The sequence below is a fragment of the Phaenicophaeus curvirostris genome, chromosome 2 (assembly GCF_032191515.1).
Source record: "Phaenicophaeus curvirostris isolate KB17595 chromosome 2, BPBGC_Pcur_1.0, whole genome shotgun sequence".
Lineage (NCBI taxonomy): Eukaryota > Metazoa > Chordata > Aves > Cuculiformes > Cuculidae > Phaenicophaeus > Phaenicophaeus curvirostris.
In genome coordinates, this window is record NC_091393.1 from 84,296,651 (window position 1) to 84,323,138 (window position 26,488).

Consider the following 26,488-nt stretch of genomic DNA (forward strand, 5'->3'; position numbering starts at 1 on the left):
ATTGTGCTTTTGTATGTATTGCCTTAAGGTTTGGTGCACCCGCTCTACTATAGCTTGGCCAGTAGGGGAGTGAGGGATTCCCGTAATATGGTGGACTCCCCATAACTGACAAGTGTCTCATTTTCTCGCTAGTGTAAGTGGGACCGTTGTCTGTCTTAATTTGTTTAGGAACCCCCATTACGGCAAAACACAAGGTTAAATGACGTATAACGTGCAAAGCCCTTTCGCCGGACTGTGCAGAGGTCTATAAAAAAACACTGTAAGTGTCTATAGAAACATGAACATATTTGAGTTTCCCAAATTCAGGTACATGGGTTATGTCCATTTGCCAAATGACGTTTGGATCCAATCCGTGGGGATTTACTCCCAGTCCGAGATCAGGTCCATGGTGACTGCATGTGGGACATGCCCGCACAATTCCTCAAGCTTCTTCCATAGTGATATGGAATTGTTTATGCAATTTACGGGCATTTTGATGAGAAGTTGCGTGAGCCTCTCTTGCTTTAGCAAATTCACTCAATGGTACTGATAAAGTCACTAGTTGATCAGCACGAGCATTTCCTTCACTCAACCCTTCAGACCACTTGTGGCTTCTTATATGTAATATGGCGTACTCCGTAAGTCTTTGCTTTATTGCCGATTGCAGCTGGCATAACAAATCAAACAGGCGGTTGTTAGAGATTTCTCTAATTCTTGCTGTTTCGATTCATTGCACGATTCCAACCACATACAATGAATCCGATATTACGTTTAACTTGTTGAAAGATTCCATTGCTCAGGCAACATGGCAGGATTTGGGAGACCAGGCTGCAATGCCCCCATTGCTTGCATTTGATCATTGACTGCCCGAAGATCATGTAACAGTCGGTATTTTCTAGATTTCTTCTTAATGACAAAAATAGGAGTATTCCATGGGCTTGTGGACAGTTTTAAGTGCCCTTGTTGCAATTGCTCAGAAACAAGAGCATGCGCTTGTTGTAGACTTTCCTGCTTGAGCAGCCACTGCTCAATCCATACAGGTTTATCAGTTAACCACCGCAGAGGAATCGGGAAAGTCCATGCAGTGACCACTGATAAAAATGTCCTTCTGTGTTAAACAAAATACCAAATTGTCCAAGAACATCTCATCCAATTAAGGCATTGACTTTATGGGGCAGTGGCATAACTGTAACAAAAGTAGATGCCCCTTTTCCATCCAATTCAATATCGATTCTATTAACACTTCGCTGGACAGAGGCGGATCCTCCCACACCTTCCACGCTTTCGGAGATCCGTCGGATGGGCCAACGTGTAGGTCAAGCTAAAGAAGAAACAATGGTGATGTCCGCTCCAGTGTCTAAAAGCACCAGGAGTTTTATCTCATCATATCCATTGTGAAACGTTGCTTGAAAGACAGGTCGCTGAGACATCGGCAATGTCAGCAAAACTAATTTCCCAGTAGATCCAAAACTGCCAGAACCATGAGCTGGTAAGGAGGCACTCGAAACTTTTTCAGTCAGGTGTGGTAGTGGCACCAATTGAGCAATTCTGCTGCCCTTAGAAATATACATAGGCGGAAAGTAAGTTTGCATCACTATTGATACTTTACCATCATAGTCTTTGTCAATTAAACTCGGAAATATCCAAAGTCCTTTTAAACCAGATGATGAACGGCCTAAAAGTAAGGCCCCTTGCGCTTGTCCATTTATCGTCACTGGACCTTTAACTCCTGTTGGAAGACGTTGAGGCTTGTTACCTGTCAAGGTAACTTCTACTGCTGTTGCCAGGTCTAGGCCGAGGCTCCCTCCGGTTGCAGGTTGCAATTGGCTGGCAGGACACAAGGAGGCGCCGTTTCAACGTGAGCCGCTGTTGGTGTCCGCGCGCCGCGACTCTGAGAACTCAGCTTTCCGTTTTCCGATCGGCGGCGAGAAGCCTCGGGATTATGGCTGTCCGACTGACAACCTGGACACCATACATTTCGAGCGCGACACCGCCGTTTCGTGTGTCCTCGGCGACCGCAGCGATAACAGTTTAAAAGCTTCTTATCGTTCCCAGGAGCAGTCTGTGCCTGGGCTTGTAGCGGAGCGAGGGCGGCGAAGGCTTGATTCTGAGCTTGCACCAATTCTTTTCCTAATTCCCGTACTGCCTCTACTAACATAGCCTGATGCCCAACTGGCACACGCCTCATACGATCTATCATATCCTCAACTATGGCATCGCCAGGCAGCGTCACGATAATAGCTTTTGTTGCGGAATTAGAATTCTCCATCAAACATTGTCTCAGGAGTGCTCCCTTCATCCATTCTTGTACATCTGATTGATTAATAGCTTCAGCCACCCTATCTACAAATCTAGCAAATGGTTCATCTCTACCTTGTCTTAAAGACATATACGACGGTGTAGGAGGGGCTGTCTTAACCCTATCTAAAGCATTCCTCGCTAATTTCATTACTTTTTTTAAAATGTCTGGTCCCAGAAGTGCCTGTTTTTTTATTGTTGTATATGGTCCAACACCCAGCAATTGATGCATGTTTAGACCAGGAAAACGATTCATTGGGCTATGTAAAAATTTATCAGATGCCTCTTCCCAGCACCTTTGAAATAGCAATAACTGCGACTGGGTTAAAATCAGTCTCATCAAGGTTTTAATATCTTCTTGACATAATAGACCAGTGCTCCATATGTAATTCAGCATCTGTTTCGTAGGTTCGCTATGCAAACCAGATTCGGCAATGGTATTCCGTAATTGAGTTAACAATTTCCAATTAAGGGGATTATACACCACTGCAGCATTTCCCTGATTATCAAAATTATAGACAACTGGGAAAGCTTGGCAGCTATCCAGATCTTCTAAAAGTTTGAAATCATTATGATCAATAGCCGACTTCATAATTGCTTGCCAATTTACCCCAAAAACAGTGGATGACTGAGCACTCCTCGACATGCTACGTGTCACTTGAGCTGCTAGAGGTGATTTCTCAAGCGGTTCATAATTAGGGGGGCCCTCCTCATGGTATTTCGCCGCTTCTTCCTCTAGCTCCCTCTCTTCACCATCAAATAAAGGATCATTATCTAACTCGGGGGGGCTGGTGGCACAGGCGCTTGAACCTCTCGTTTGGCAGGAGTCGAGGGTCCCAATACAATAGTAGAGCCAATTGGTGGCTCCGAAACATAGTCGCTACCCAGAACAAACCGCCCCGGCTCTGATTGGATACCTTCCAGCTGGTTAGTGGCTATCGCTGCAACTTTTTTATCTGCTTGATACTGTTTTAAAGAGTTAGTGACTGCTTGCCACTGTTTCATTAACTTTTTCGCAGTCTTATCTTCATCGATAACCTTATCCCATAACTTATCTCCAAACTCTTGCCAGGCTATATCACTAAACAATAATTCAGGATCCTGAAAACACCCAAGACTCGTCCCATATGCTATCAGTCCTGGCAAATCCTTCTTTGGACTAATGTCTGGTACTTTTCGCTTTTCTAAAAAGCGTTGCAATAAATCGAGGGCTACTTGCTTTTCCATGGTTGCCGGTAACTCTAACAAAGAAAAAGGTGCAGTCTTACACTCGCAGTAGCCCTCCTCAGATGGCAAACCCCTTCTATAAGGTCGGCTCAGGCATGGATCGAGTTTCCTGTTCCAGCCAGCGTCGATCTTTTGCCCCCCAGTCGCTGCTACCGGTGCTTTTCCAAGCTCCTGCCGTTTTCCGGTCTTACCAAATGCTTTTGTTCCTGTTCGGGCACCAAAATGCTGGGACGGGAGGAACCAAGTGGTCCAATCAATATGATTGATAAAGCAAGCTCATCTTTATTCAAAAAGAGTTAGGTTATATACTTTCTTTCTACCTGATTACATCATTGGTTAGTAACAGCATGTAAATACATGTTCATTGGCTATATTCATATTGCCTCTATGTTAATATTCATTAACTACTACGTGCTATTTTGCTTCTAACATCCTGCTGTAGTTTCTATGTTCAAGGACACCAAGCCCTATTTTAATTAAAGTGTTCTAAACTATGTGCCGACTTATCTTAGAGTAAGGCTTAATGTTATCAAAAAGAATTGCTTGTACAGCCACCTGCTCTTAGCTCATCGTTTAACAGGGAGATTGTTCATACAGCTCCCTCAAGGGAACATGCCCTTGTTCACTTAACCATTTCCCAACAGAAAGTAACATTTATACTACTGTATGCAAGCATCACTCACAATAAACAAAAGTATTCAATTTATTCCAGCTCAGCCAGGAATTATTTAACATCAGTAACCTAATCCTTCTCCAACTTGTCAAGTTACTCACTAGAAGCAAATTCTGATGTCCTCATTCAATATTCTTTTCCACGTAATTTAAATTCAGATTATTTTCCACAGGTAGTTTAACAACCAGCCAGCTAAAGCAAGTCTGCACTGTGTCTTAAAGAAAGGAGAATTAAACTTCCTCTTCCATTAGTCCCCAGTATATTTGAATAAAATACAGGCTTGCACAAATTAGTGTATCATATGCCTCATACACAGGTGCTCTTCTTCTCAATAGCTAAATTACATTCACTAGACTCACTCTGGAACTCTGTCAATTTACTTCAGGACAGACACTGGCAGAAGACCCTCTGTAACATCTGCTTAAGAAAGAAGGGAAAGCTTTGGAATTGGGATTGCTGGGGGGGGTGGGAATAAAGAAGGGAACATGCCAAGAGAGTTCCTCCCAGCCCCATAAGGGAGCTGATCAGCGAGGAAGAACAGAGAAGGAACTAAAAAAACCTGCTCATTAAGCACATACATATTCAGCTGTTGCAATCAGGAATTCTGTGATCACAATCTCATTCCTTACTAGGAACCTCCATTCCAGTTGGATGATGAGGGAATGTGGACAGTTAATTTAACATTGCCATTTTACTGTTGCCTCATCACTATTTTTCAGCTACTAAGAAGCCAACTTTACCTCATGCTATAAATCCCTCTGGAGTCAAGAGAGAATGAAACCAGAAGGATTTCAGAAAACTCAAAATTATTTCAAGATCAGGCCTCCCACAGTTTCTTTTTTGTAAAGTGACTGCAGGACTGAGCAGATCACATCTTTGTTGATGCATTCTCCTGGCTGATTTATGTATTTTCTTTGTGCCTTCTCACACAGAGCTATAGTCCCATGCTTCAGCAAGTCAAACACTGCTTTAGATAGCACTGGCCAACAAATGTATGTAGACTATAAGCAACAAAAGGCATGTTGGAAGCAATCTTTTTCTTATACATCAACTTTATTGATACAGTTTGTCATGTCTGTGAGCTGAACTGATGAGACACAGAGAGACATTACTGATGTCTTCACTGAATTATGCTTATCGTGGTGTACTTATGAGGTCATATACTAAAATCAAACTTACATAAAAACTGACCCCCTTCTAATGGTGGAAACTAATTGTCTGTTCTAGGGTTTGCAAATATCCCACAAGAAAATAACACAGAGAATTAGTAAAAGTCATGTAATCTAATTAAAACCTCCTTTTTGTTTTTCACTGAGCTTATTTATAAGTACAGCTGTGTGAGGATACATAATCTGGCCAAGATAACATGCTATTCAGTACCTAATTCTGCAGTCCTCTTTCAGGGATGGTATTTTGACTCCAAAAGAAAAAAAAAAAAAAAAGAAAGGTTATTTGACCCCTTGTCCTTCTGTTCCCCAATTACATCACTTTACCTAATTAATATGTTACATAATCATATACCCCAACCTTCTTGTGGAATTGAAAATACTTTTAGTTAAAACTTTTTGACATTTAAAATAGGAAAACATACTTAATGAAAGCTTGATTGTGCAACATGCCTAGCCTACAAAACCCACTGAAGATTAGTCTGGTCCCCATGCATTCAGCTGAGAAAAATCTACAGAGGCTTTATTTTCTTTCATCCTATCTCCTATCTGTTTTCCTCTTGCTTCTACCTCTCACTTCCCAGGGAGCATCACATTCTTCTGCCTCTCAGCTTCAGCTTATGATTACTATCAGATACCTAATATACAGGATTACAAACTAAATATGAGGTAGATATAGATTTTAGAGGAGGTTTCTCAACCAGCTTTTTATGCAATGTGTGGTGCTACTGGGCCCCAAACTGGTTAAACTACAAAGTATCCATTTAAATATTTATATTGATTTAATTAAACTGGGATTACATTCCTATCCGAAGCTGCCTCCATGCAACAATAATTATTATGTTACCTATAAATGGATCAAAAGTCTGAGCCGCAAAATATAATTCTGGGCAAATTTACATCCTAGTCTACATTTGTTAAGAGCATTCTGAAAGGAAATTTAAATATGGCGCTTTTTTTTCCATTTCTTTTTCAGTGGCTCGAAAAAAAAAGACACTTAAGCAAGCAAGACTTTGCCTCAGTACCAACAAACTGCTTGCAAATACAGCTGTGTGAGTATACCACATTTCTTTCAAATTTAGGACCTCTTAAAAATTCCTTAATAGCCACAAAGTGAGCAAACTGCTGCCACCCTAGAGAAGAAAATATGCCATGTGGAAAGGCATTTTATGTTTTTCTATTGATTACACTAACTTAATAAAAAAAAAATCTGTTCTCCTTCCACCCAACATCTTCTCTCATCCTCAATTTTGAGCACAGTACTCCTTTTTGCTCCTATATTCCTCATTAACATGGCAGTTCTTGACTTAGTTACACACCTTCCTTTACCCTCAACGCCTGCTGCTAGATTTCTTCCCCATTTTCCCAGATGTTAGCTTGTTAGCTCCTGCTTCTCAGTCTCTTTTTCTCCCCTTCCTCGTATCTCTTCTCCTTTCTCACATCTTACAGTTACAAATTTCTTTGTATTTGATCGAGGCTCCTTTCTCTTCACCACGGCTCTTTGCATTGCTTGATTCTACACAAAGCCCAAACAAACTATTCCACATACTTTCAGTAAAACTTGACGCTCCCTGCTGTCCTCAGCACTCAAATTAATTGGGAGCATGGTATATGTGCACTCTTATCAGCTTGTAGCAAGTTGAGAGGTTGAATCTGTTCAGTATAGATACACATTAGAATTTCACTTTACAAATTTTAAGACAAGTAATAAGATTTTATGAAGACTTACAACATTTTTATTCGCAAGTTACTACAAAGAGAGCAAACCAGATTCATAGCCCAAGAAGCCTTCCTTTTAAACCTTGTATTCCTACTTCAAAGGACAGAGATATTTTGTTCCTGAAAAGATAAATTAAAAGATTATGAATAATTTTGCTTAAAAGGGTCAAACTAATACATTTCCCCTAACATCCTTCTTTCGAGTCATAAAGACATTTCCAGAAAAAATCAGTCCAAATATACTTATCGTTCTAACATTGTGTTATTCCAAGAATTTTTAAGTCTGGCAAGCTTTGCATAAATCTAAGTGAGTGGTAATCTAAGAGGCGAATGAGGTATGTATCCTGCATGGACAAAATACTTGCATTTTACTTGACATGCAATAGACTTTATTTCTTCCCATTCAGGAATTATTACCAAGTTGTCTGGCTTTACACTATCCCACAGTAACTGAAAAGCCAGTAGAGAGTCTGTGATGGGGGTTCTGTGAAAATGCACGTGGTCTGCATCATTGCAAATTCATGCAAAGTGATGCATGCTCAGAAAAATGCCACAAGATATATTGGGAAACGGTGTGAAACAGAACCTGTAAGGCAGCAGAATTAGTCTACTTACTGAAGCAGACTTATTAACTATAAAGTTATTTATATAGCTGTGTTGAGGAGTTTTTAGATCAAAATGGGCATGGATATTTAGATGTGCACAACCCAGCTTCTGCACCTGAATAAAGTTAGCCTTGTAAAAGAATTAGTCACTGTAGAGGACACGTTGCCTTTAAGGTTTCTCTCTGTATTATCAGAAAGTTGCTCTGCCTTGTACTCCTCTCACTTCTCACAGGAGGCTTTCCTCAGTAGTCCTTGACTTGTTATTTTCACGAGTAGACCTTGACTTGTTATTTTGTAGACCAGAGTACTCACATAGCCGTTTCTTATGGGAAAGCATAATACTGTAGGTAAATAATGGCTGTTTACTGCTAAAGGAGAACTGACAAATCAACTTGTAAAACCACGGCTCGCCCCTTCTGAAGAGGGGTATAAGTGTAATGCAAAATCTCAATAAAACGGCTTCATTGGATCATATTGGTCGTGTGATGTCCCTATCCTCTGCATAGTTGTAGTTAGTAATATAAAATACACATTGCACATATTATTAATATATTCAGCTTAGTAAAACAATAAACAGAGAACATACAATTTATTTAAAAATAAAGCTATATCTTTAAAACTCAAATTGTTCACATTCTATGACAAAACAGAAAAGTATTCTTGAAACTGTGTTATATATGCTCAGGTAAAATGAAAAAAAAACCCTTCCTTTTAAAGTATTAATGGACTGTGAGCCCATACTTAATGTGCCAAGTCACAAGTTTATAAAGAATTCTCCTGAGTGTGTTTTAAACTGCTGAGCATGCATGTGAAAGGAGATCAGGTCCTAAAATCATGCACAAGAATAAAACTCTTGTTTCAAGATAGCCAGATCATTTTACAGCCACATTGATGAGTTGGGGGGTGGGAGGAACAAAACACTTCTAAATCCATACAAGGCACACAGTGTTCCGCTCCCAAAAAAGGAAATATTAATTTCAGTGCACATTTTTGGAATGCCATTGAGATGACATACATTAAGATTTACCCTTGTATTTGCCCTGCTCCTGAGTTAATTCTTTTACAGTTGCAGTTTTAAAAAGAAAGAGGTTACAAGTGGGTTTCTGAGGAAAGAATGGATTTACATGTGCAAAAAGTGGGTTAAGATGAAAGTTCAAAGAAAAGCACAGCTGAAAAACATGTACAGGGATGCTGCAGGTAGCTAATGCTTTAGTCCTCTAATATTTTAAGATGTACTACCTTGGTGCAGCTACTGAAACCAGCAGTCCCATTCTCTCCAAACATTTCATGGCTTTCTCCCACCCACTTTGCTACTGTCGCTTCTGGCAGGCACCTGATTTTCTTTGGCAAGTCAGTCTTCAGCAGCACCAGATCCCTAGTCAAATGCATGCATAATGCTACTGATGTGAAAATGCAGCAGCAGCTGAAGGCAGAAAAGAGACTGGCACCATACTTTTCAATGGCAGTGTCAAGTTCTGAAGCTGTATTGGGCTAAAATGGTTGTAACACTGTGGCATAGGTGTCTGTGACTATGCTCAGAAGCACCTGGAAATGTTCTAGAAACAGCCCTAGATCCCATCCTTTTGCTGCTCCAGATATTACAGACAATAAACTGCCCTAATACATGGGATTGAAGCCAAATAAAAGAGCAGAATTTGTTTGCTTTGCCTCCTCAGTAATGTCTACATGCTCTGGGTCCTGCTGCACACCTTGGCCAAGGGGGCTGGACACACAGGCTCAACCATCTCTACACAGGATATAAAGACCAGGATCAAATTTGTAAGAATTAGGTAGTTGCACCTGAGTTATAAGCTACAAGGGTATCTTTCCATCCTACAGCTGCCTCACTGTAACTCGGCTGTATTTTCCTGGGGGGTTGCTGTGCCTGTGCAGTCGGTGCTGTTCCTACAAGATGGGGAAAGCACTGCCATACTCTTGAGCAAAAGCCGTGGTGAGGTTTTTGGAGGTCCTCCTTGTACAGCCTCCTGAGGGGGGATATGGAGAGGGAGGTGCTGATCTCTCCTCTCCAGTGTCTGGCCACAGGGCATGAGGGGATGGTGTAAAGCTGCCTCAGGGGAAGTTCATGTCTAGTACTAGGAAAAAGCTCCTCATGGGGAGGGTGATTTGGCACAGGAATGGCCTCCCCAGGGAAGGGGTTGTAGCTCTAAGCCAGTCAACATTCAAGAAGTGTTTGTATATATATATATGGTTTAAGTTTTCAGCTGCTCTGTGTGGAGCAAGGAGTAGGCCTGGATGATCCTTGTGGGTCCCTTCCAGCTCAGGATGGCCTACATCTCTGTGAGCTTCTGCAGTCTCCTCAGCCGCCTTACTCCTGTGTGTCTTCTTCTACCCAGTGGGAAGAATCATAGAATGGTTTGGGTTGGAAGGGACCTTACAGATCATCCTGTTCCAAACTCCCTGCCATGGGCAGGGACACCAGGCTGGATCAGGCTGCTCTAAGCCTCATCCAACTCTCACAGTAAAAAAAATTCCTCCTAACAACTAATCTAAATGTCCCCTCTTTCATCTTAAAACCATTACCCCTCATCCTATCCCTGCACTCCCTGATAGGGAGCCCTTCTCCAGCTTTCCTGTAGGCCGCCTTTAAGTACCGGAAGGCCAGTAGAAGGTCTCCTTGGACCATTCTCTTTTCTAGGCTGAACAACCCCAACTCTCTCAGCCTGTCCTGGTATGAGAGGTGCTCCAGCCCTCTGGTCATCTTTGTGGCCTCCTCTGGACTTGCTCTGAAAGATCCACATCCATCTGTGTAGGACTCCAGAAATGAATGCAGTACTCCAGGTGAGTCTCACCAGGGCACAGAAGAGGGGTGGAAAAAAAAGCCCTGTAGCTCTGCAGAGACCCATGTAAGACTAAGATGTGAAAACCCAGCAGGGTCAGATTGCAGATGTGGGGAGCCCAGCGTGCCATTTCCAGCGGCAGCCACCTGCGGTTCCTCTCATAAAAGAAGTAGTTACACAAAGTGGAATATTTTTTATTTCAGCTAGAGTTAAGTTACATCTAAGTCATTGTGTTCTTTGAAAGTCAGACAGAATGAGAGCATGTTTTCTTTCAGACAGCGTTTTTCCAGAACCTGTCGTTCTTTGGAGATGATAACCCCTCGTGTGCGGTGTGATCTGTGCTGGGCAGCTGTCTCTGCTTCTGCGATCACCAGTTTGCAGCCCTTCCCCATCTCAAAGGCAAGGTCGGCAGAGCTGGAGCCAAAGCTCCAAATCAGCAAGAGCTTTGACTGTTGTGGAGCTCGTAAAAACATTAAAATGAGTCCTTGGAAAGGAACAGAATATGCATAAGATTTCTGGGAGGTTTATCCATGTGCACGGGAGTGGGGAATGCAGCCTGTCGCAGGTTGCCTGGCTGCACACGGTGGGTGGGGATCGCTGCCCAGCCCCGGTAAAGGCCGCTGGCTTTCCAGACCTCCCAACCCCCTCCGAGGGCCCCTCGCCGGCGGGCTCGGGGTTGCCGCCCAGGCCGCCCTGCAGGGGACGCTGCAGCGGCCGCACCTCCCAGCCCTGCCCCCAGCAAGCGCCCGGCGGGCGGAAGTGTCGTCATAGTAAGCGCCGCCCCCGGCTCAGCTGGGGAAGGACGGGTTCCATGATGGCGGCGCTGGAGGAGCGGCTCCTGTCGGATGGGGAAGGCGGCGCCCTGGGCTCGGCGCGGCTCTCCCCGCCCCCGGCCTCCGAGTCTCCCGAGGCCCTGGCGTCCTTGGAGCCGCCGCCTCAGAGCAACACGCTGATGGGGCTGCCCATCGTGGCCATTGAGACCATCCTCAGCTTCCTGTCCTACGACGAGACGAGCCAGCTGCGGCTGGTAGGGGCCGGGCCGGGGAGGGCAGCGGCGGCCCGAGCGGGGGGCCCTGCTGCGGCCGGGCCGGGGGCCGCGGTGGTCAGCCCGCCCCAGGGGCCCGGCGGGCGCGGGTCTCGCTGGGGAGGGGATGGGTTGGGATGGGTTAGAAGAGGGCTTTCTCCCTTACCCCCAGCCGCCCCGAGCCTCGCGTACAGGCACGTAGGTGTGTGCCCCTGTCCACGCATTCCTAGAGGTCTTTTGCCATCGCTTACTTCTTCACTTGATGACCTCAAAGGTCTTTTCCAACCTAGCGATTCTGTGATTCATTCCATTCATCCTCTGTGAGAAACTGCTGCGCTGCTGGAGGCTTCTTTCTCCTGGCTGCTTGCCCTGTGGGGACTACTCTCTTGTGTCTTATGTGTGTAGTTATTTTTGTTTGCAAAGTGTTAAGTCTACAAGTATAGGTGATGGGGAGCCTGCTGCTCCAAGGATCCTACCCTGTCTAGAAATAAACGTTGGGCAAAAAACAAGACATAAGAAAGCCCTTGTATGCCTGAAGGGCTGCCTGCTTCTTCCACTCACAGAAGTAGACTTATTAAAAGGTATTACTTGTACCTGCAAACTTTACAATGTCAAAAATAAGCGCAGGTGTCAGTGATGAGAACGGTGTTTGTCAGTCTTTAACAGCCTGCATAAGGAGCCTGATGTAAACTATGAGATAATACGATAAGCTGCTATCTAACTGAATTTCTTGTGAGGTCATACATGGAATAATAGTGAGGGAATTAATGCATAGCTTATGTAACTCTCAGTAAACTTGCATGTACTGTGCTGTTTCTGTTTTAAGAACTCTGTGGGCCTAAATTGGATAATATTGCAAGCGTATTTCTGCATAAAATTAGACTGTGTGTGTCCTGGATTGCAAACATAGGATGTTGCATCTGGAATGTAACTTCAAACTTAAAGCTCTTCAAGCAGAAAATCTATTTGTAGTTATACTACACCAAGTACACCAACCACCTAAATATTTCTAGCATGCTGTCAGTCCAGTAAAAAATTTTGCTTCTTCTGTGAAAACAGGTACTGGTTCTGTGGACAGATGTGATACTGCCTTTTTTTGCACTGTAGCCTCCGATTTTGAGTACTTACAGTGTGAATGTGGGGAAGTACCTTTGATGTACTTAGTGTTGAATGTTCTGTATTGCAACACTAGATGCAGCTCTTTACTGCAGCTTTCCTTTTGCATTTTATAAATGGTAGTACCCGTGGGGGCAATTGCTAGTCAATAAACGCTTTTTTCTTTTGTTAGGGCTAAGCTAATGTTTGTAAGCAATGCTTTGTCAGCAGTGAAGTTGAGAATAGGAAAGATGGTGGTGTAAGGACCAAACCAGCTGTTTAACTCTCCCTGCTACTTGAGAAGTAAAACGTAAAACTTTTATGGTCCTACATAGCACCCAGAATTTTATTTTTCTGGAAGACAACTGCCCCTTTCAGAAGTTTTGAAAAATACAAAGCCAGGTTAACCAGCGCTGATGTAAAGAATTAAAACCCCTTTGGTTTGACCTAGTCAAAAGTGTAGCTCACAACTAAATAAGCTTGATCAGGTAGGTCTTTTGGATGGCCATTCAGAACTAAAGGTGTTATTTTGGTGATTCACTGAAGACTATAAAGAGGGAGGAAGAGACTGCATGTTTATGTAACTCCAAATGCTGCTGATGGAGAATTGAGGTAGCCTTTTAAAATAACAATGCCTAGGCATAAATTCGTAATGACATTTCACCACTTTCTGACTTTTAAAGGCTACAAGCGGCCTTGGGAGACAGTTGTATATTCGTGTTCTAAGGTGTCTCGCACGAACAGGAAATTTTTGTTCTCTGAGAACTGACTTGAGCTGCTTATCAAATGTGAATGAGTGTATCTTATAATGCTAAAGATATATTGCAGGACCAAACTAACTGAATGACAGGGATTAAATTACTTAGTTTTGCTGCGTATTAAAGTGCCCAAAAGGACCCTCAATTAACCCCTTAGAATTTGGCATTCTGTAGGGTAAAGCATCTCTACAAAGGTAGGAAGATAAGATCCAGGACATTCATTGACCTAAAGGAAGTTTGACTTTATATTTGTAGACACAAAATGCGGATTCCCTAAACTGATTATTTTGATGCATTCTCTGAATCCCAGTGTTGAAGGAAATGGATGTCCTAATCTCTCCCTTTTTCTGGATCACTTTAACTCACTGATCTAAAAAAAAAAGTAATTCTTTGAGTTGAACTGGTGTTGGAGCTGGAGTGTGTACAGGAAGACAGACTAAGGAGTTGGCTGGGTGGGAGGACATAGAACATCAGCGAGTTTTCAGCTTAAAATAGTGGTAGGAACCTGTGTATTTTTATGCGAGCATAATGAGGAATATAATCTAAGGCTCAGGATCCATAAGTCTTTCTCTGTCGCCAAAGGACAAGGTGAAGAATGTTTCCTGCTTATGATGATTGCCATCGGGCAAGGCAGGACAATGGGCCTCTTATTGTGCAAAGAAACGCTTGTTTTCCTGAGCATAATGCTTTCTGCTATTCCTGGTGTTACTGCATTTAAAAGCATAAATGAAACACCTACTGGTTAAGCAGAAAAGTAGATCTAATATAATGGAGACTAAACAATAGGTATTCAGAATGCAGTCTTGTTTGAAATTATGCCTCAGTGCAAATCTTGAGTTCTCAAACTTTAGTTCATATAAAGTGAATGAGAGGAAAAGCAGCAGCATTTTGCTTTCAACCCTTTTGAGTATTTACTTCATCTACTTCCTCTGATATGTGATCATAAGAGAAACACAGAAAACTCAGAAGATCATTATGTCTAAAGCTGTAATGTTCTGGACAAGCTGCAGCCTCATATGCATGCTGATATGGAAGCTGGCTGTCTTCCAGCTTTTGAAGGCTTCTTTTACTGTGATTTTTTTAATGACTTACAGAAGCTCTGGAATTTTTGACTGAGTGAGATAGTAATGAAATACTTATATTACAGTTTATTTTCACTGACATATATGAGCTTGTAAATGCACTTCCATTCAGGCTTTTACTACAGCAAGCATGATTAAAAACAAACAATCCACAACCTCTGTCCATGAATACTCTGAAGAGTAGGTTATCTTGGATTCTGACACGTCAGAAGTGTCTTAGATTCTACAGCATTCTAATGCTTATTTTCTGCACAGCAGAAATAAGGACTGATTGCTTTTGGACAGCACAACTTTAATCTTCCCACAGTTTCATAAATCTATATTTGCAGACATTTCTATTTTAAAGCATCTTGCTGAGTCATCAACATTTTGTCGCTTACTTATACTTTACCCTAGAACGGCATTATGAAACGTGGTGTCTGTGTAGACTCCAAGAAAAAGAACATATATTGAATATAAATAATTCAGGATATTTTTATCTCTGTTCTGATACTGGTTATCTGCTAGTGAAGCTTGGAAGAAATAAGACGTGCTTGAGGAAAGGGAAACTGGTGGTAGCTGTCTAGTAGACTCTGTCAGTTTAGTTTGTTTACAAATGTAGTTTAAAATTAGTTCTTTCGTAGAGGCTGTTATCACTTATAAGTCAGCATGCTAAGAAGCAGCCACCTTCTCATTCTGCTTTTCACGTGGACTTGGAATAATAACTTTCTAACACTGAAACTTGAACACAGTATCTGGCTTGACTTAGTATTTGAAGAAACTCTGGCTCTTTCAGGTTTATGGCTAGAAGATGTTTGCAAAAATTTTCAAATACAAGTGTGAGGTGATTGGAGGTGATTGCCCCATTCTACTCTGTACTGGTGCAGCCCCACCTTGACTACTGTGTGTAGAGTTGGGCATCATGGTATAAAAAATGTAAAGGTGCTGGAAAGTGTCCAGAAGAGGGCCACAAAGTTGGTGAAGAGTTTAGAGGGGAAGCCATATGAGGAGCAGCTGAAGTCACTTGGTCTGTCCAGCCTAGAGAAGAGGAGACAGGGGAGACCTCATTGTGATCTACAGCTTCCTCACAAGGAGAGGAGGAGGAGCAATGATAGGACCCAAAGGAATGGCAGGAAGATGGGCCAGGGGAGGTTTAGGTCACCTGGAGCGCAGTGGAGCACTGGAACTGGCTCCCTTGGGAAGTAGGAGCTAGTCACCAAGCCTGACAATATTCAAGAAGCATTTGGACAACACCCTCAGACGCATAGTGTGAATGTTGGGGTTGTCCTGTGCAGGGACAGGATTTGGATTTGGTGATCCTTGTGGGACCTTTGCGACACAGGACATTCCATGATTCTATGAAATTTAACTTTTTACTTTCTTACGGTCCATTGGATAGCTAGTATCAAATTGTCTGGGACTAATATGGGCACTTAAATGTGTAATAATACTACTTTGCATGTGACTGCTGACTACGCAGTTTAGAAGACTACCTTGTTCCTATAAATACAGGTGCCATATGTTTTAAATGGTGATATCAGGAAGCAGCTGAGAGTGAAGAGATGGCTGGGTAAATAAGTTGCAGACAATCAAACTTGGTTTCTGGTGGTACCCGTTATCTCTTTGGTGTTTGGGTCCTAGATTTATTATTGGCACAGATATAGGTAATGTCTGGAAAATGGAGCAAATAATTCTTCATGCTGCATGGCGTAAGCAAATGAGTAAGAATTAAAAAATCCAGTGTTTAAAAATCGTAATGTTATTCATTGTGGCTGTCTGTCTTCGATGCAGGAGGGCTTCAGCACACTGAAAGATCCCTGCTGCCACCAGATGTCAGTATACACATGATTAAAATCACTGTTTCTGTCCTTTCTCTGAATTTGTAGCTAATAATAAATCTAGGATTGTTTTTCTCTTGCACTGAGTAATTGCCTAGCTACCATAGCCCTTGTGTAGGTACTAGTGCCTAGTTCAGGGATTTGGTAGCATCACAACTACGAGTAACTGTTAAGTCTTGTACAAAAAAGTGGTATCAAATCTAGGCATCCCTAATGCAGCTGATATCTTAGAAGAAATTTGACAATTTCTTCCTTCCTGTAGCTGAAGGGCTAGCATTATTTTTTATACAATGCAGGTGATTTAGGTGATTCAGTGAATGTGGGAGAGAGTGTGCTGAGACTGTACCTCTGTAGTTAACCTGTCTGATCCTTCTCCTTTGACTGTTAACAAGGAAGATCTCATATGAAAGAGCAAAGACAGATCAACAGCAATTGCTTAATGGTCTGTTAATATAGATCTGTTGGAAAACAGTCAGTTCTTACTCCCAGAACTTAAACTAACCATGACTAGTGGAAGACTCACAGAAAGTGTAACTTCTTTAACTAGTGCCTTCCATATAAACAGAAAATAATTGCAGGCTTCTCTGGGAGAAGTGAGAATCTTCTTTCTCGGACTTTAAAAATGCAAAATAAGTAGTTTATGGAGGGACACAGCGTTTACCTGGGGGAAAAATAAAAAAAAAAAAGTGCTAAGGTAATCCATTGGAAAGTGGGGTCACAGTGGGAGTTGTGCACTTAAGTACAAAACTACACGCAACAATTTCAAAGGACAGTTGGTTCACTAAGCTCTTGTATCTTCAGAACTGAATTGCAATTGCTTTGAACTCTTGTAGGAGTTGGCTTTGTCTTGTAACACGTTATTTTGTGAAGATTTACATTTAGCAGTTTATTACACCTTCTGCAGTTATCGTCCTTTCTCCCTGCATCTGTTGGAAAAAAAAATGAGGCTGTTGGTATCCAACATAACAAATAAAGAAATCTGTTGAACAGAAGAGAGGACTTTATTTTTTTTTAATATGAAAAGTAATCTTGTTTCATATGCACTCTATTGCATAAGTTTTTAAACTTAATTGTGTCTGTCTTGAAAAACAGAAGCCTTAAATGCTGAAAGAAAACCATCACGATTTCTTGGTTTTAAGGGCTGATTGTTTTGAGATTACAAAATATTAACTTGATTGACCAGAATCATTCTGGAGACCAAATTAAAAGCCAGGCACAGACATTTGCAACTTCCATTAAAATAATAGGAAATTGTATCTGCTTATATATGGGTGGCATTCAGCCTATGGTCTCTTGCTAGGCAATATCAGGAGATTAATCGGTGAACTGTGTGCAACATAGCTGCTCCTTTCTGGAGTACCAGGATCATTGCTACAGGTGGTGATGCCTTTAAGCTCAACTGTAGTTTCTGCTTCTTGAAATGGAGCACAAACTGATAAGAATCTTTTACTACTCAGCAAGCATGGATAAGATAATAGTGATTTGTTGACTTAATTGAGCCTTAGGTTTTTCTTTTTACTTAAATACAGGTTTGTAAGCGAATGGACTTGGTTTGCCAGCGAATGTTAAATCAGGGATTTCTGAAAGTGGAAAGATACCACAACTTGTGTCAAAAGCAAGTTAAAGCTCAGCTTCCAAGGTATGTACTAGTTAAACTTAAATGTGCTAGATTCTTTTAAACAGAATATTGAAAAGGAATTTCTTGATGGCTAATTCCACCTATATATCTTGAAAATTTGAGTCACATTTGATTTGATTTCATTTTTTTCCAAAAGCACCTTGAATCTAAGATGTAATTACAGAATAATGGTGTGGATGAATGTAAGTTGTCGCATACCAGGAACTGCAATATTGGAAAGTATATGTGGTATTTTAAACAGAGAAAGAAAGAGTAGGTCCTGTATTACTCAACTCTTTTGGCAAATCAAGCAAGGACTCCTAGGAATGAGTTAATGCCATTCCTTTTCAAGATCGATTGCCTTCCTTGATAACTTATCTATGTCTTTGCTTAAAAAAAAAACCAAGCAATCTTTTTCAGTGCCAAGGGTTAATCAGGGGAAAGGGAGAGGGGTCATGTGAGCATTACTGGGAGCTAATTTCTCACTAGGGTAATATCTTTTCTCTTCTTAACAGTGAATAAGTGTGGCTGCCTCTATGTCCTATCAGATTTCCAAGTCAAAGTGAAGAAAATAGATACTAATTACTGTAGGGATCCTTTGTCAAAAGAGCTTATATTTTGATCTAAACTTCATGGCAAGAACTAACGATATATTAAATTTATGTCAATTGCATTGAAGTACTGACTGTAGGAATATGAGGGATAAAAGTATTCACACAGACTTGGTGTCTACTACTAATTAGTACTGAAAGCTTGGTTCTGAATATGACGTCCAACATAAAAAAAACCCAAGACTGTGTTTGTAACTCTTTTTATTTAACAAATAAAGAAAATCAACCAGGAGTACCTTCAAAACTTTTCTGAGTTGACACACAGCTGCATATGATGCTGCCAGTGATAAAAGCAATTCAGAAAATGATCTTTGGAAAGGCTGATGAGGATTTGCTTTCACATATTCTGCTGACAAAAAAATGGGTTCCTTGGGGCACTGACTTGATCTTTGGGAAGAGGTAATTATTAGTGAAAAACTGCTTCCCAGACGAAGCGTTGTCTTGATGTCAACTTGCTGTTCAGTTTTTCACACTGACATTTCCAGCCAAGGGTAAGAAAACCTCTGTTTGAACATGCATCCACTCATACTGAGTGAAGTGATTGGGTTCAGTCTTGTCTCACTGTGACGGGTTAGGAGATGTTCTGTAACCTGTTGTAACATGTTTGTCTCTCCCCTACCATTCTTGGTTCCCAAGCTGTAGGGTTAGTCTTGAGGTTTTCTGTGTCAGACCTCATAGTCCTAAATTACATACAGATTTTATGGGTTACATAAGATTTAGTAACTATTTAAAGAGCAAATTTTTTCTTAGAAAGTCTAATATGCTGTTGCTAGCTGGTTCTCATTCTGTATCAGGGTTTTTCCACAAGAATGGAACTAATGGTAGTGATTACTTTTTCAAACCTGGGGGGGTTTAAGGGTGAAGCTGGCTTGAGCTAATGTTACAGTTTCATTATGTTGACTCATCCTTTAATCAGTGTGGCATCATGATCTGTCTTCTAGACGGGAGTCAGAAAGGAGAAATCATTCATTAGCTCGTCACGCAGACATCCTTGCTGCTGTAGAAACAAGACTCTCTCTGTTAAATATGACTTTCATGAAGTATGTGGATTCCAATCTCTGCTGCTTCATACCTGGAAAGGTAAAATGTAGACTATATTATGTGAATGTATATCTGTGTTTAAAAAATATGATGGTGTAACTTAACCTGGGACAAATTTATATAATGTTGCGTTTCAGATACTTGCAAGCAAACATGCAAACCAACACTCAGCTATGACAGGCAGTCGGAAAAGAACAAACCAGACTATATCTAAATACTAATTATTTTAAACTGGATTTCTGTTTTCCCTTAGATTCTCTTAATTCTGATATTTGACTTGTGGTGCATATATTCTATACAACCTTTTACAGGTTACGTAGGGTTTAATTCTGAATTTTATTTGTACAAAACAGCTGGAGGGCAGGTCATCAGAAGATGTAGTAATTTAGACTATGTATAACACCAAGTACTCAGTCAGAGAGGATTTTAGGCACATTTCTTAAGGGTTTAAGTATTTCAGATTAAATGAATTAAGATATTAAGTATGTGGAAACACAATTATTACAGTGAATGGGGTATTTTTTTTTGGTAGGTGGAATTAGTTTTAAAAGTAGATAAAATGTGTTAAATGTTAGTACTGCTGTACAATTCTGATGTTTCAGAACACTATCCCAACATAAAAATAAAATAAAAATTATGCAAACGATATGTACATCAGAGATATCACTGTTCTATAAGCTGTGAAAACAACTGCACAAGGGAATTGACAGAATCATGATCTGAGGAAGACTGGTACAGCTCAGGATTGAAACAAGACCTGTGAACGTGAGCCTAATGCTCTATTTGTTGATCTTTCCATGTGAGGTTTGGCTATGTTGATATTAATTTTTCATGGGAAGATAAGTGATCAGAAAAGTTAGCTGTTGGATTCAGGTGAAGCATGGCAGGCATTTTTATAGTCAGCACAGTAGGACAGGCTGTCAGCGTCAAAGGTATTTTTACCTTGAAGAGAACTTTATTTTTGTATACTCTTGTTGACTTGATATTTAGTCAACTTTAATTTAAATCATCTATTTATGCTTAGTTGACTTAATATTATAGTTTTATGTATATTATGCATTTTTATCAATGTAGTATAACACAAAGTCAAATAAACTTAAGGCCTTGATACCTGGCATATTTGAAAGAAATGATGCTGTACTTTTTTTGAAGAGTAGACAGAAAGGCAATACTGAATATAGACCTGGGACATGCTGGTGCTGGGCAAGCTGCCCTTGTGGACACTGAGTCACAAGGACCCTGTTTGTATACTGATACAACAGCTAAGAAGTTTGGTGTTGTTTTTAAATTGTTTACTTGGTGTATGAACTTGCTAGTGCTGCTGTGCTCTCAGCAGACATATCAGTTCACTAGAAAACCCTCTTTTGGTCAAGCAGGTTCAAAACTTAGTCATAGCCTGTGTTTCCCCGTCCACCTGCCCTGCTACCCTCAGGAAATTTAATTTGAATGAAGCTGCCACAGAATTGTCAGGAAGTGAATTTGTGTTAGAATGTGTGAATCCGAATTTGAGATTTGGCATACTGTGTGAGACTTCCTGGTAATGGCAGAGTGCTGCTGCAAGATTTATATTGAGGATGGCAGGAGAGTGCTTTGAAGATTTGTTGCTAACAGGATATAATATGGGTAAAATTAGAGAAGTCTTTTGTAAGCTTGTTGTGTGATGAGACACTTCAGTCTTGTCTAGCTTTTGCAACTTTTTATCTAAGCTTCCTTTATTAAAACACAATATGCAACTGTATTGTCTTACCTATGATTTAGAGTCCTTAAGATCTGTGTTGTTCAGGAGACTCTTCAACCATTAATCCTGTGCAAAATACCTGTGCCAGTAGTTTTGGTGATAAGAGACCAGCACCCCTATCTTGACGTGGCTCAGACTATAATTTATAGGTTAGCAGGATGCTTCATCTCTCTGTATCTCTCCTAACCACAGGACTTGTCTGTCAAACCCGTTAAGCTGACACCTGTGTTCTTCGTCAGTAGTGGATTGCTGTTTTATAAATTAATGTATTTTGGACTTAATCTGAGTTTGCAATATTTTGCATGTATGCAAATGGGCTCAAGTAAATATTTATAGCTCTTCAGACTGCCGTAATGATAAGTCTTGTTGTCCCAGTAATGTGTTTCTTATGCCTCGTAACTGGCTGGGGCAGTGGCTGCTCTGCAGTGTGACTTAGAGTATCTGGCTTCAGGTTCTTCAAAAATAAGTTATTACACTTCGCTGAGTATAGATTATATAATTTACAATTCAAGTATGGAGGTAGTAAAACAAAATTTCACACAATGAGCATTATTTCCTGAGCTTGAAGAGAGTTGTTGTGCTAGATGAAGTGAATAGCTTCCCTCATGTATCACAAACAGCACTTCATCTCAAATAGCTGGTCTGGAAGTTAAGCACGCAGTGATATATAACAGTTATGTAGTAAAAGCCCTGGACTATGCCAGCACTTCTAGAATGATCTAAAATAATCTTGACTTTATTGGAAAATCCTAATTCTTCTTAAATGTTTTAGGTAATAGATGAAATTTATCGTGTGCTAAGGTATGTAAACTCTACAAGAGCTCCTCAGAGAGCTCATGAAGTTCTTCAAGAACTAAGGGACATTTCCTCCATGGCTATGGAATATTTTGATGAGAAGATTGTTCCAATACTGAAAAGAAAGATGCCCGGGTCAGATGTATCAGGACGTCTAATAGGAACTGCCCCAGGTATTAATTCCAACATATAGTTAAGTTTTATTTAGTTTTTCTGTAAAAATTCTCAGCACTGCATCATTTTTAAAGCTCCCTCCCTTAAATGTGAGCTTTATTACATAAATATGATACTTGTTTCTTAAGAATGCTAACTAAAATTCATTTGCTTTGATATTTAAGGAGCCTTTGTGTTACCAAAAGAACAGTCACTTGAATGTATGTTAGAATTATGCATAGTGTGTATTCATTAAACAAACGCTTTTGTGCCACCAATGAATGAGACTTTATCATTGCACTTGGTTGAAATTTGGCACATGAGATGACAACTTGATGCCTTTTATTTTTAGGACAATCAGCAAATGAATTAGTGTAAGCTGTTGTAGTGCAGAGAGCTAGAACATACTTGTATGTGTTTTTTTACTTTCCTGGGGCACTAACGTAAACAGTAACAAGCAATATACTTAAGGGTAATAGCAAAAAAGCAATTAAAATAACAGTTTATAAATAACAATTAAACTGCTCCTTTGTGTAATCTGTCAGAATTTCCAGAACTTTTGTGAACCAAAGTCTAAGCTAGTTACCTCATATCCTTTCGCCAAAAGCGAAAGGTTAATAGAACTGTAGCATTTTCACTTGATGAACATCTTCACACCTCTTAGGAACTGTGAAATGAACTCTCTGAAAGGATAACTTACTGAAAATTAAAAAATAAACCAAAATTACACTGTAAGGAAAAATGATAGGTAACTGTAGGAGCTGCTTGTTGCCTCTGGTATGTCCTGTCCATCCTTCTAGCTATAAGTGTGTAAACCACCTCTTAATTATATCCTGTTAATTATTCCTCTATTCAATGAGTCTCTCAGTTGAGGAAGTATTGCCTAAACCCGTAGATGATGTTAGGTGAGGAGGATGAGTATTCCTAGCTTTCCCAGACTGTTCTGTCCTTGTTGCATCTTAGTTGTACAGCATAGCTAGAAGACTAAGATTATATAAAAAGTGAAAGAACTCATATTGTAGCTGTTAGTCTCCTTCATTTGCTGAAACTTTATTAAAATCAGCATTCCCAAGTTCAAATTCCAGTATAGTTTTAGTACTTAGGAAAAGGAGTTCTAAAAAAACCCATGGGAAATAAATTCCTTCATTCTGAAATGTGAGTTAAACTGAAATAACTTGTTAGGCCCCAAACCACAACATTTTAGAACTTCAGCTGTCTACAACTAAGCAGAATTGTGGGGCTCTATTGAAAAACATTTGTTTAATGTAATTATTCTGTAATAAGTTATTTATAGACATGTTGTGGATATTTGACTTAACATCTGTGACACAAAATCTAAACAACAACATAATAGCTCTGTGTAATTTTTGATACAGCAAAAGGAGGGGTGCTTATATTCAGAAAATGAAAAATGAGCTGTTTTCCAGACTACTGAAAATCTAAGTATTTTAAATTAAGCTACTTGTGCTCTGACATACCATATGCTCTAGTTAAGACACTTAAATGACTGTGAATCTGTTTACATGTTCACATAACTTGCAGCCAGTATTCGGATTCATGTTTGGGAAGTAGAGATAAACAAAATATGACAACTGGGACACAATTTCTACCTTTGTCTTAAAGTTGTAGAGGATTAATCACAGTTTTCTTTGAAGGTCCAGGGCCTTCTGCAGCACTGACAACAATGCAGCTATTCTCCAAGCAGAACTTTTCGAGACAGGAAGTCACAAAACTCCAGCAGCAAGTAAAAGCAAATGGCACGGGCATGACAGCGCTAAAGAGGGAAATCTCAGAGCTTCGCCTCAAAGTGCAAGAGCAACAGAAACAACTCCAAGATCAAGATCAGAAACTGCTAGAGCAAACCCAAATCATAGGTGAACAGAATGCCCGATTGGCTGAGCTTGAACGCAAGCTGCGAGAGGTGGTGGAGAGTACAGTAGGAAATTCTTCAGGTTCTGGCTCAAATGAACAATCTTCTAGAAAACGGAGAAAGGTGGTTGAATCCACAGACTGTCCTAGGAAATCACGCCGCCTCCAAAACAGAAAATAACTCGCGAGAAAGTGACACCTTCAGGAGGATACACTGCTTTAGTAGCCCAAGCAGGTCTGCTTGTTTGGATACTGTGACTAGCTTCATGGTGTCACTTAGGCTGCTGGCTCTTCAAAACACCACTTAGACTGAAACAGTAATTTTCTTTCATTGAGACTTTTCCCCTGCTTTACGTATGGGTGGGCCTAACGCACAGAATCTTTAAGATTTGCAATAGTTACATACTAACCAGACCTGCTCTGTTATGTTTTGAATGGTTAATCTTTTTTCTGTGCAGACGTGTTTAAAGTAAACTTATTTGTGTTTATGCATATGTTCACATAAAATCTTAAATAAATTCAGTCTTAACTGACTAAAAAGTTAATCATAAAAGCAAATGTCCTGTTCACTTGAAGAAGGAAAGATCCACTTTTAAAATCTTGTTTTACAGAACTTGACCTTTTTTGTTACAAGTGACCTTGTCTGGAATGTCTGAAAAGTAGTTACTACTTTTTGGAGATCTCTGTAATGAGTAAAACTGACTTCTTAAGCTACAGTATTGGCTATATATTTTTGTAAACTTACAAGGAAGGGCCTTCTATCCAGTCGTCACATGCACACACCCTGGTTGTAGGTCTTGGGAGCCATACTTTACATTTGCATGGATAGGTGCACGTACAGCTTGGTCAGCCTGCTAAAAGCCTGAAATCAACTCTGGAAGAGAATACAGAGACCTGTAAAGCAATTTCTTTGCTCCTCAGCCATAACTTAGCATCTGCTTTCAGCACAACTGCTTTCTGACAATGAGGTGGTCTTCTGCAGCTGTTGCAGGAGATTTTGAACCCAGGCTATCTGCCACTTTCATTCCCTGTAAGTTGCAGATATTGTTAGCCAACGCTGGAGAATTGAGAAGCTGCCTATGCATCACTTGATTCATAGGCCAACATCTAATAGGTATCAGACTAATTGTCCCAATGATAACTGCGCTCAGGGGGACGCCATTTGAATGAGATGCTGTATTATGGTAAAACTATTTTGTGTGTGTGTGTTGGGGGTGGGGTGGGATGGAAGTTTCTCTGTAACGCTGATGACAATATTCTAAGCTTTCCTTATCCTAAAAGTTAAATCACATCAGACAAAGCTTTAATTCCTTTTGCACTTCTGTTTTGAGCTTGTAACTGGAAAAGCATGTCTTGCACTGTTCTATCTCTGGTTACTTTTAACAGCCTCGGAGTTGTGTACAGTGAATTTTTTTCCCCCTATCTGTATATTTTTGGTACCCATACAAATACCATTGTCCTTGGTTTTAGTTTAATGTACTAAACTATGTAGCTTTATTATTAGACTTACGTTTTCTTTTTTTTCATCAGCTGCTGCTTTGGGTTTAGGTAGTACTGAATTAATACTTTGTATGGCACTGAAAATGCAAATCCTGCATTTGTAGCTGTTCAAAATCTTGATATTATTACCATTGGTTAAAGCACGAGTAACTCTTACTTTTTGTATGGTTTTCAGCATAGTGTAGTGGTTGTGTTTAAATCATCAAACAAATCAGAAATTCTGGTCAAATGTTATATGATTGTGGGAAAACTGACATTTTTCCTGAACCTTCAGCTAGACTTTTTACTTCTAAAACATACTGTCTCATATCAGAAGTAACACTGCAAATGCCTGATTTTTGGCAGACATTTAATTTTCAGATAAACTTGTTGGGTAGTTTGAGTCTTTTTTTGAAAGAAATGTTTCTCAAGAAAAGCACCGAGGAAGTGATAACAGGTTATCTGGGGAAAAGGTTAAATGTTAAAGGAGCATTTCCTATTACTGGTCTTCCAATGGCCCAGAATTTGTACTGTTAAAAGATCTCATTGAGATAGATAGCTGCTGTTCATTTTAAAAATACTGGCATATACCTTATCTTTCAACAAATAATTTTGAATCAAAGGGTCAGCATGAGAGCTGTAATTAATGTGTATACTTTGATACAAAGTCATTTAATGTCATTCATTAAATTCATAATGTCATAAATTAGTGTCATAAATTGTCATTCATGATGACAAAATCATGTCATGGTCTATTTACCAGAAATTTGTGGTTAAGTACTTCTAAACAAGTATAAACCTCTGAAAAGGCTTGCCAAAAAAGATTTATTCATACATCTTTTAATAGCTTTCACTTAACTTTATTTATTTCTAGAAGATGCAAACAATTTTCCCCCTTCACAATATACAACAAGTTTGAGGTTATTTGAGAGTAGCATTTGTG

The 26,488-nt window shown here is 40.2% G+C and overlaps 1 protein-coding gene across 1 annotated transcript; it reads left to right on the forward strand.

Annotated features, from left to right (window-relative positions):
* Positions 1-11,248: 11,248 nt before the first annotated feature.
* Positions 11,249-26,347, forward strand: FBXO28 (F-box protein 28). The gene is made up of 5 exons (XM_069852681.1): positions 11,249-11,492; positions 17,771-17,880; positions 19,412-19,550; positions 22,022-22,217; positions 23,853-26,347. The coding sequence occupies exons 1-5, from the start codon at positions 11,277-11,279 to the stop codon at positions 24,245-24,247; spliced, it is 1,056 nt and encodes a 351-aa protein (XP_069708782.1). The 5' UTR covers positions 11,249-11,276; the 3' UTR covers positions 24,248-26,347.
* The last annotated feature ends 141 nt before the right edge of the window (positions 26,348-26,488 follow it).

Excerpts from the sequence above, each read along its gene's own strand:
- FBXO28 (XM_069852681.1), top strand. The coding sequence starts at position 11,277 with ATGATGGCGGCGCTGGAGGAGCGGCTCCTGTCGGATGGGGAAGGCGGC. Across the intron at positions 11,493-17,770 it reads AGACGAGCCAGCTGCGGCTG|GTTTGTAAGCGAATGGACTT; the intron begins GTAGGGGCCGGG and ends ACTTAAATACAG. Across the intron at positions 17,881-19,411 it reads GTTAAAGCTCAGCTTCCAAG|ACGGGAGTCAGAAAGGAGAA; the intron begins GTATGTACTAGT and ends TCTGTCTTCTAG.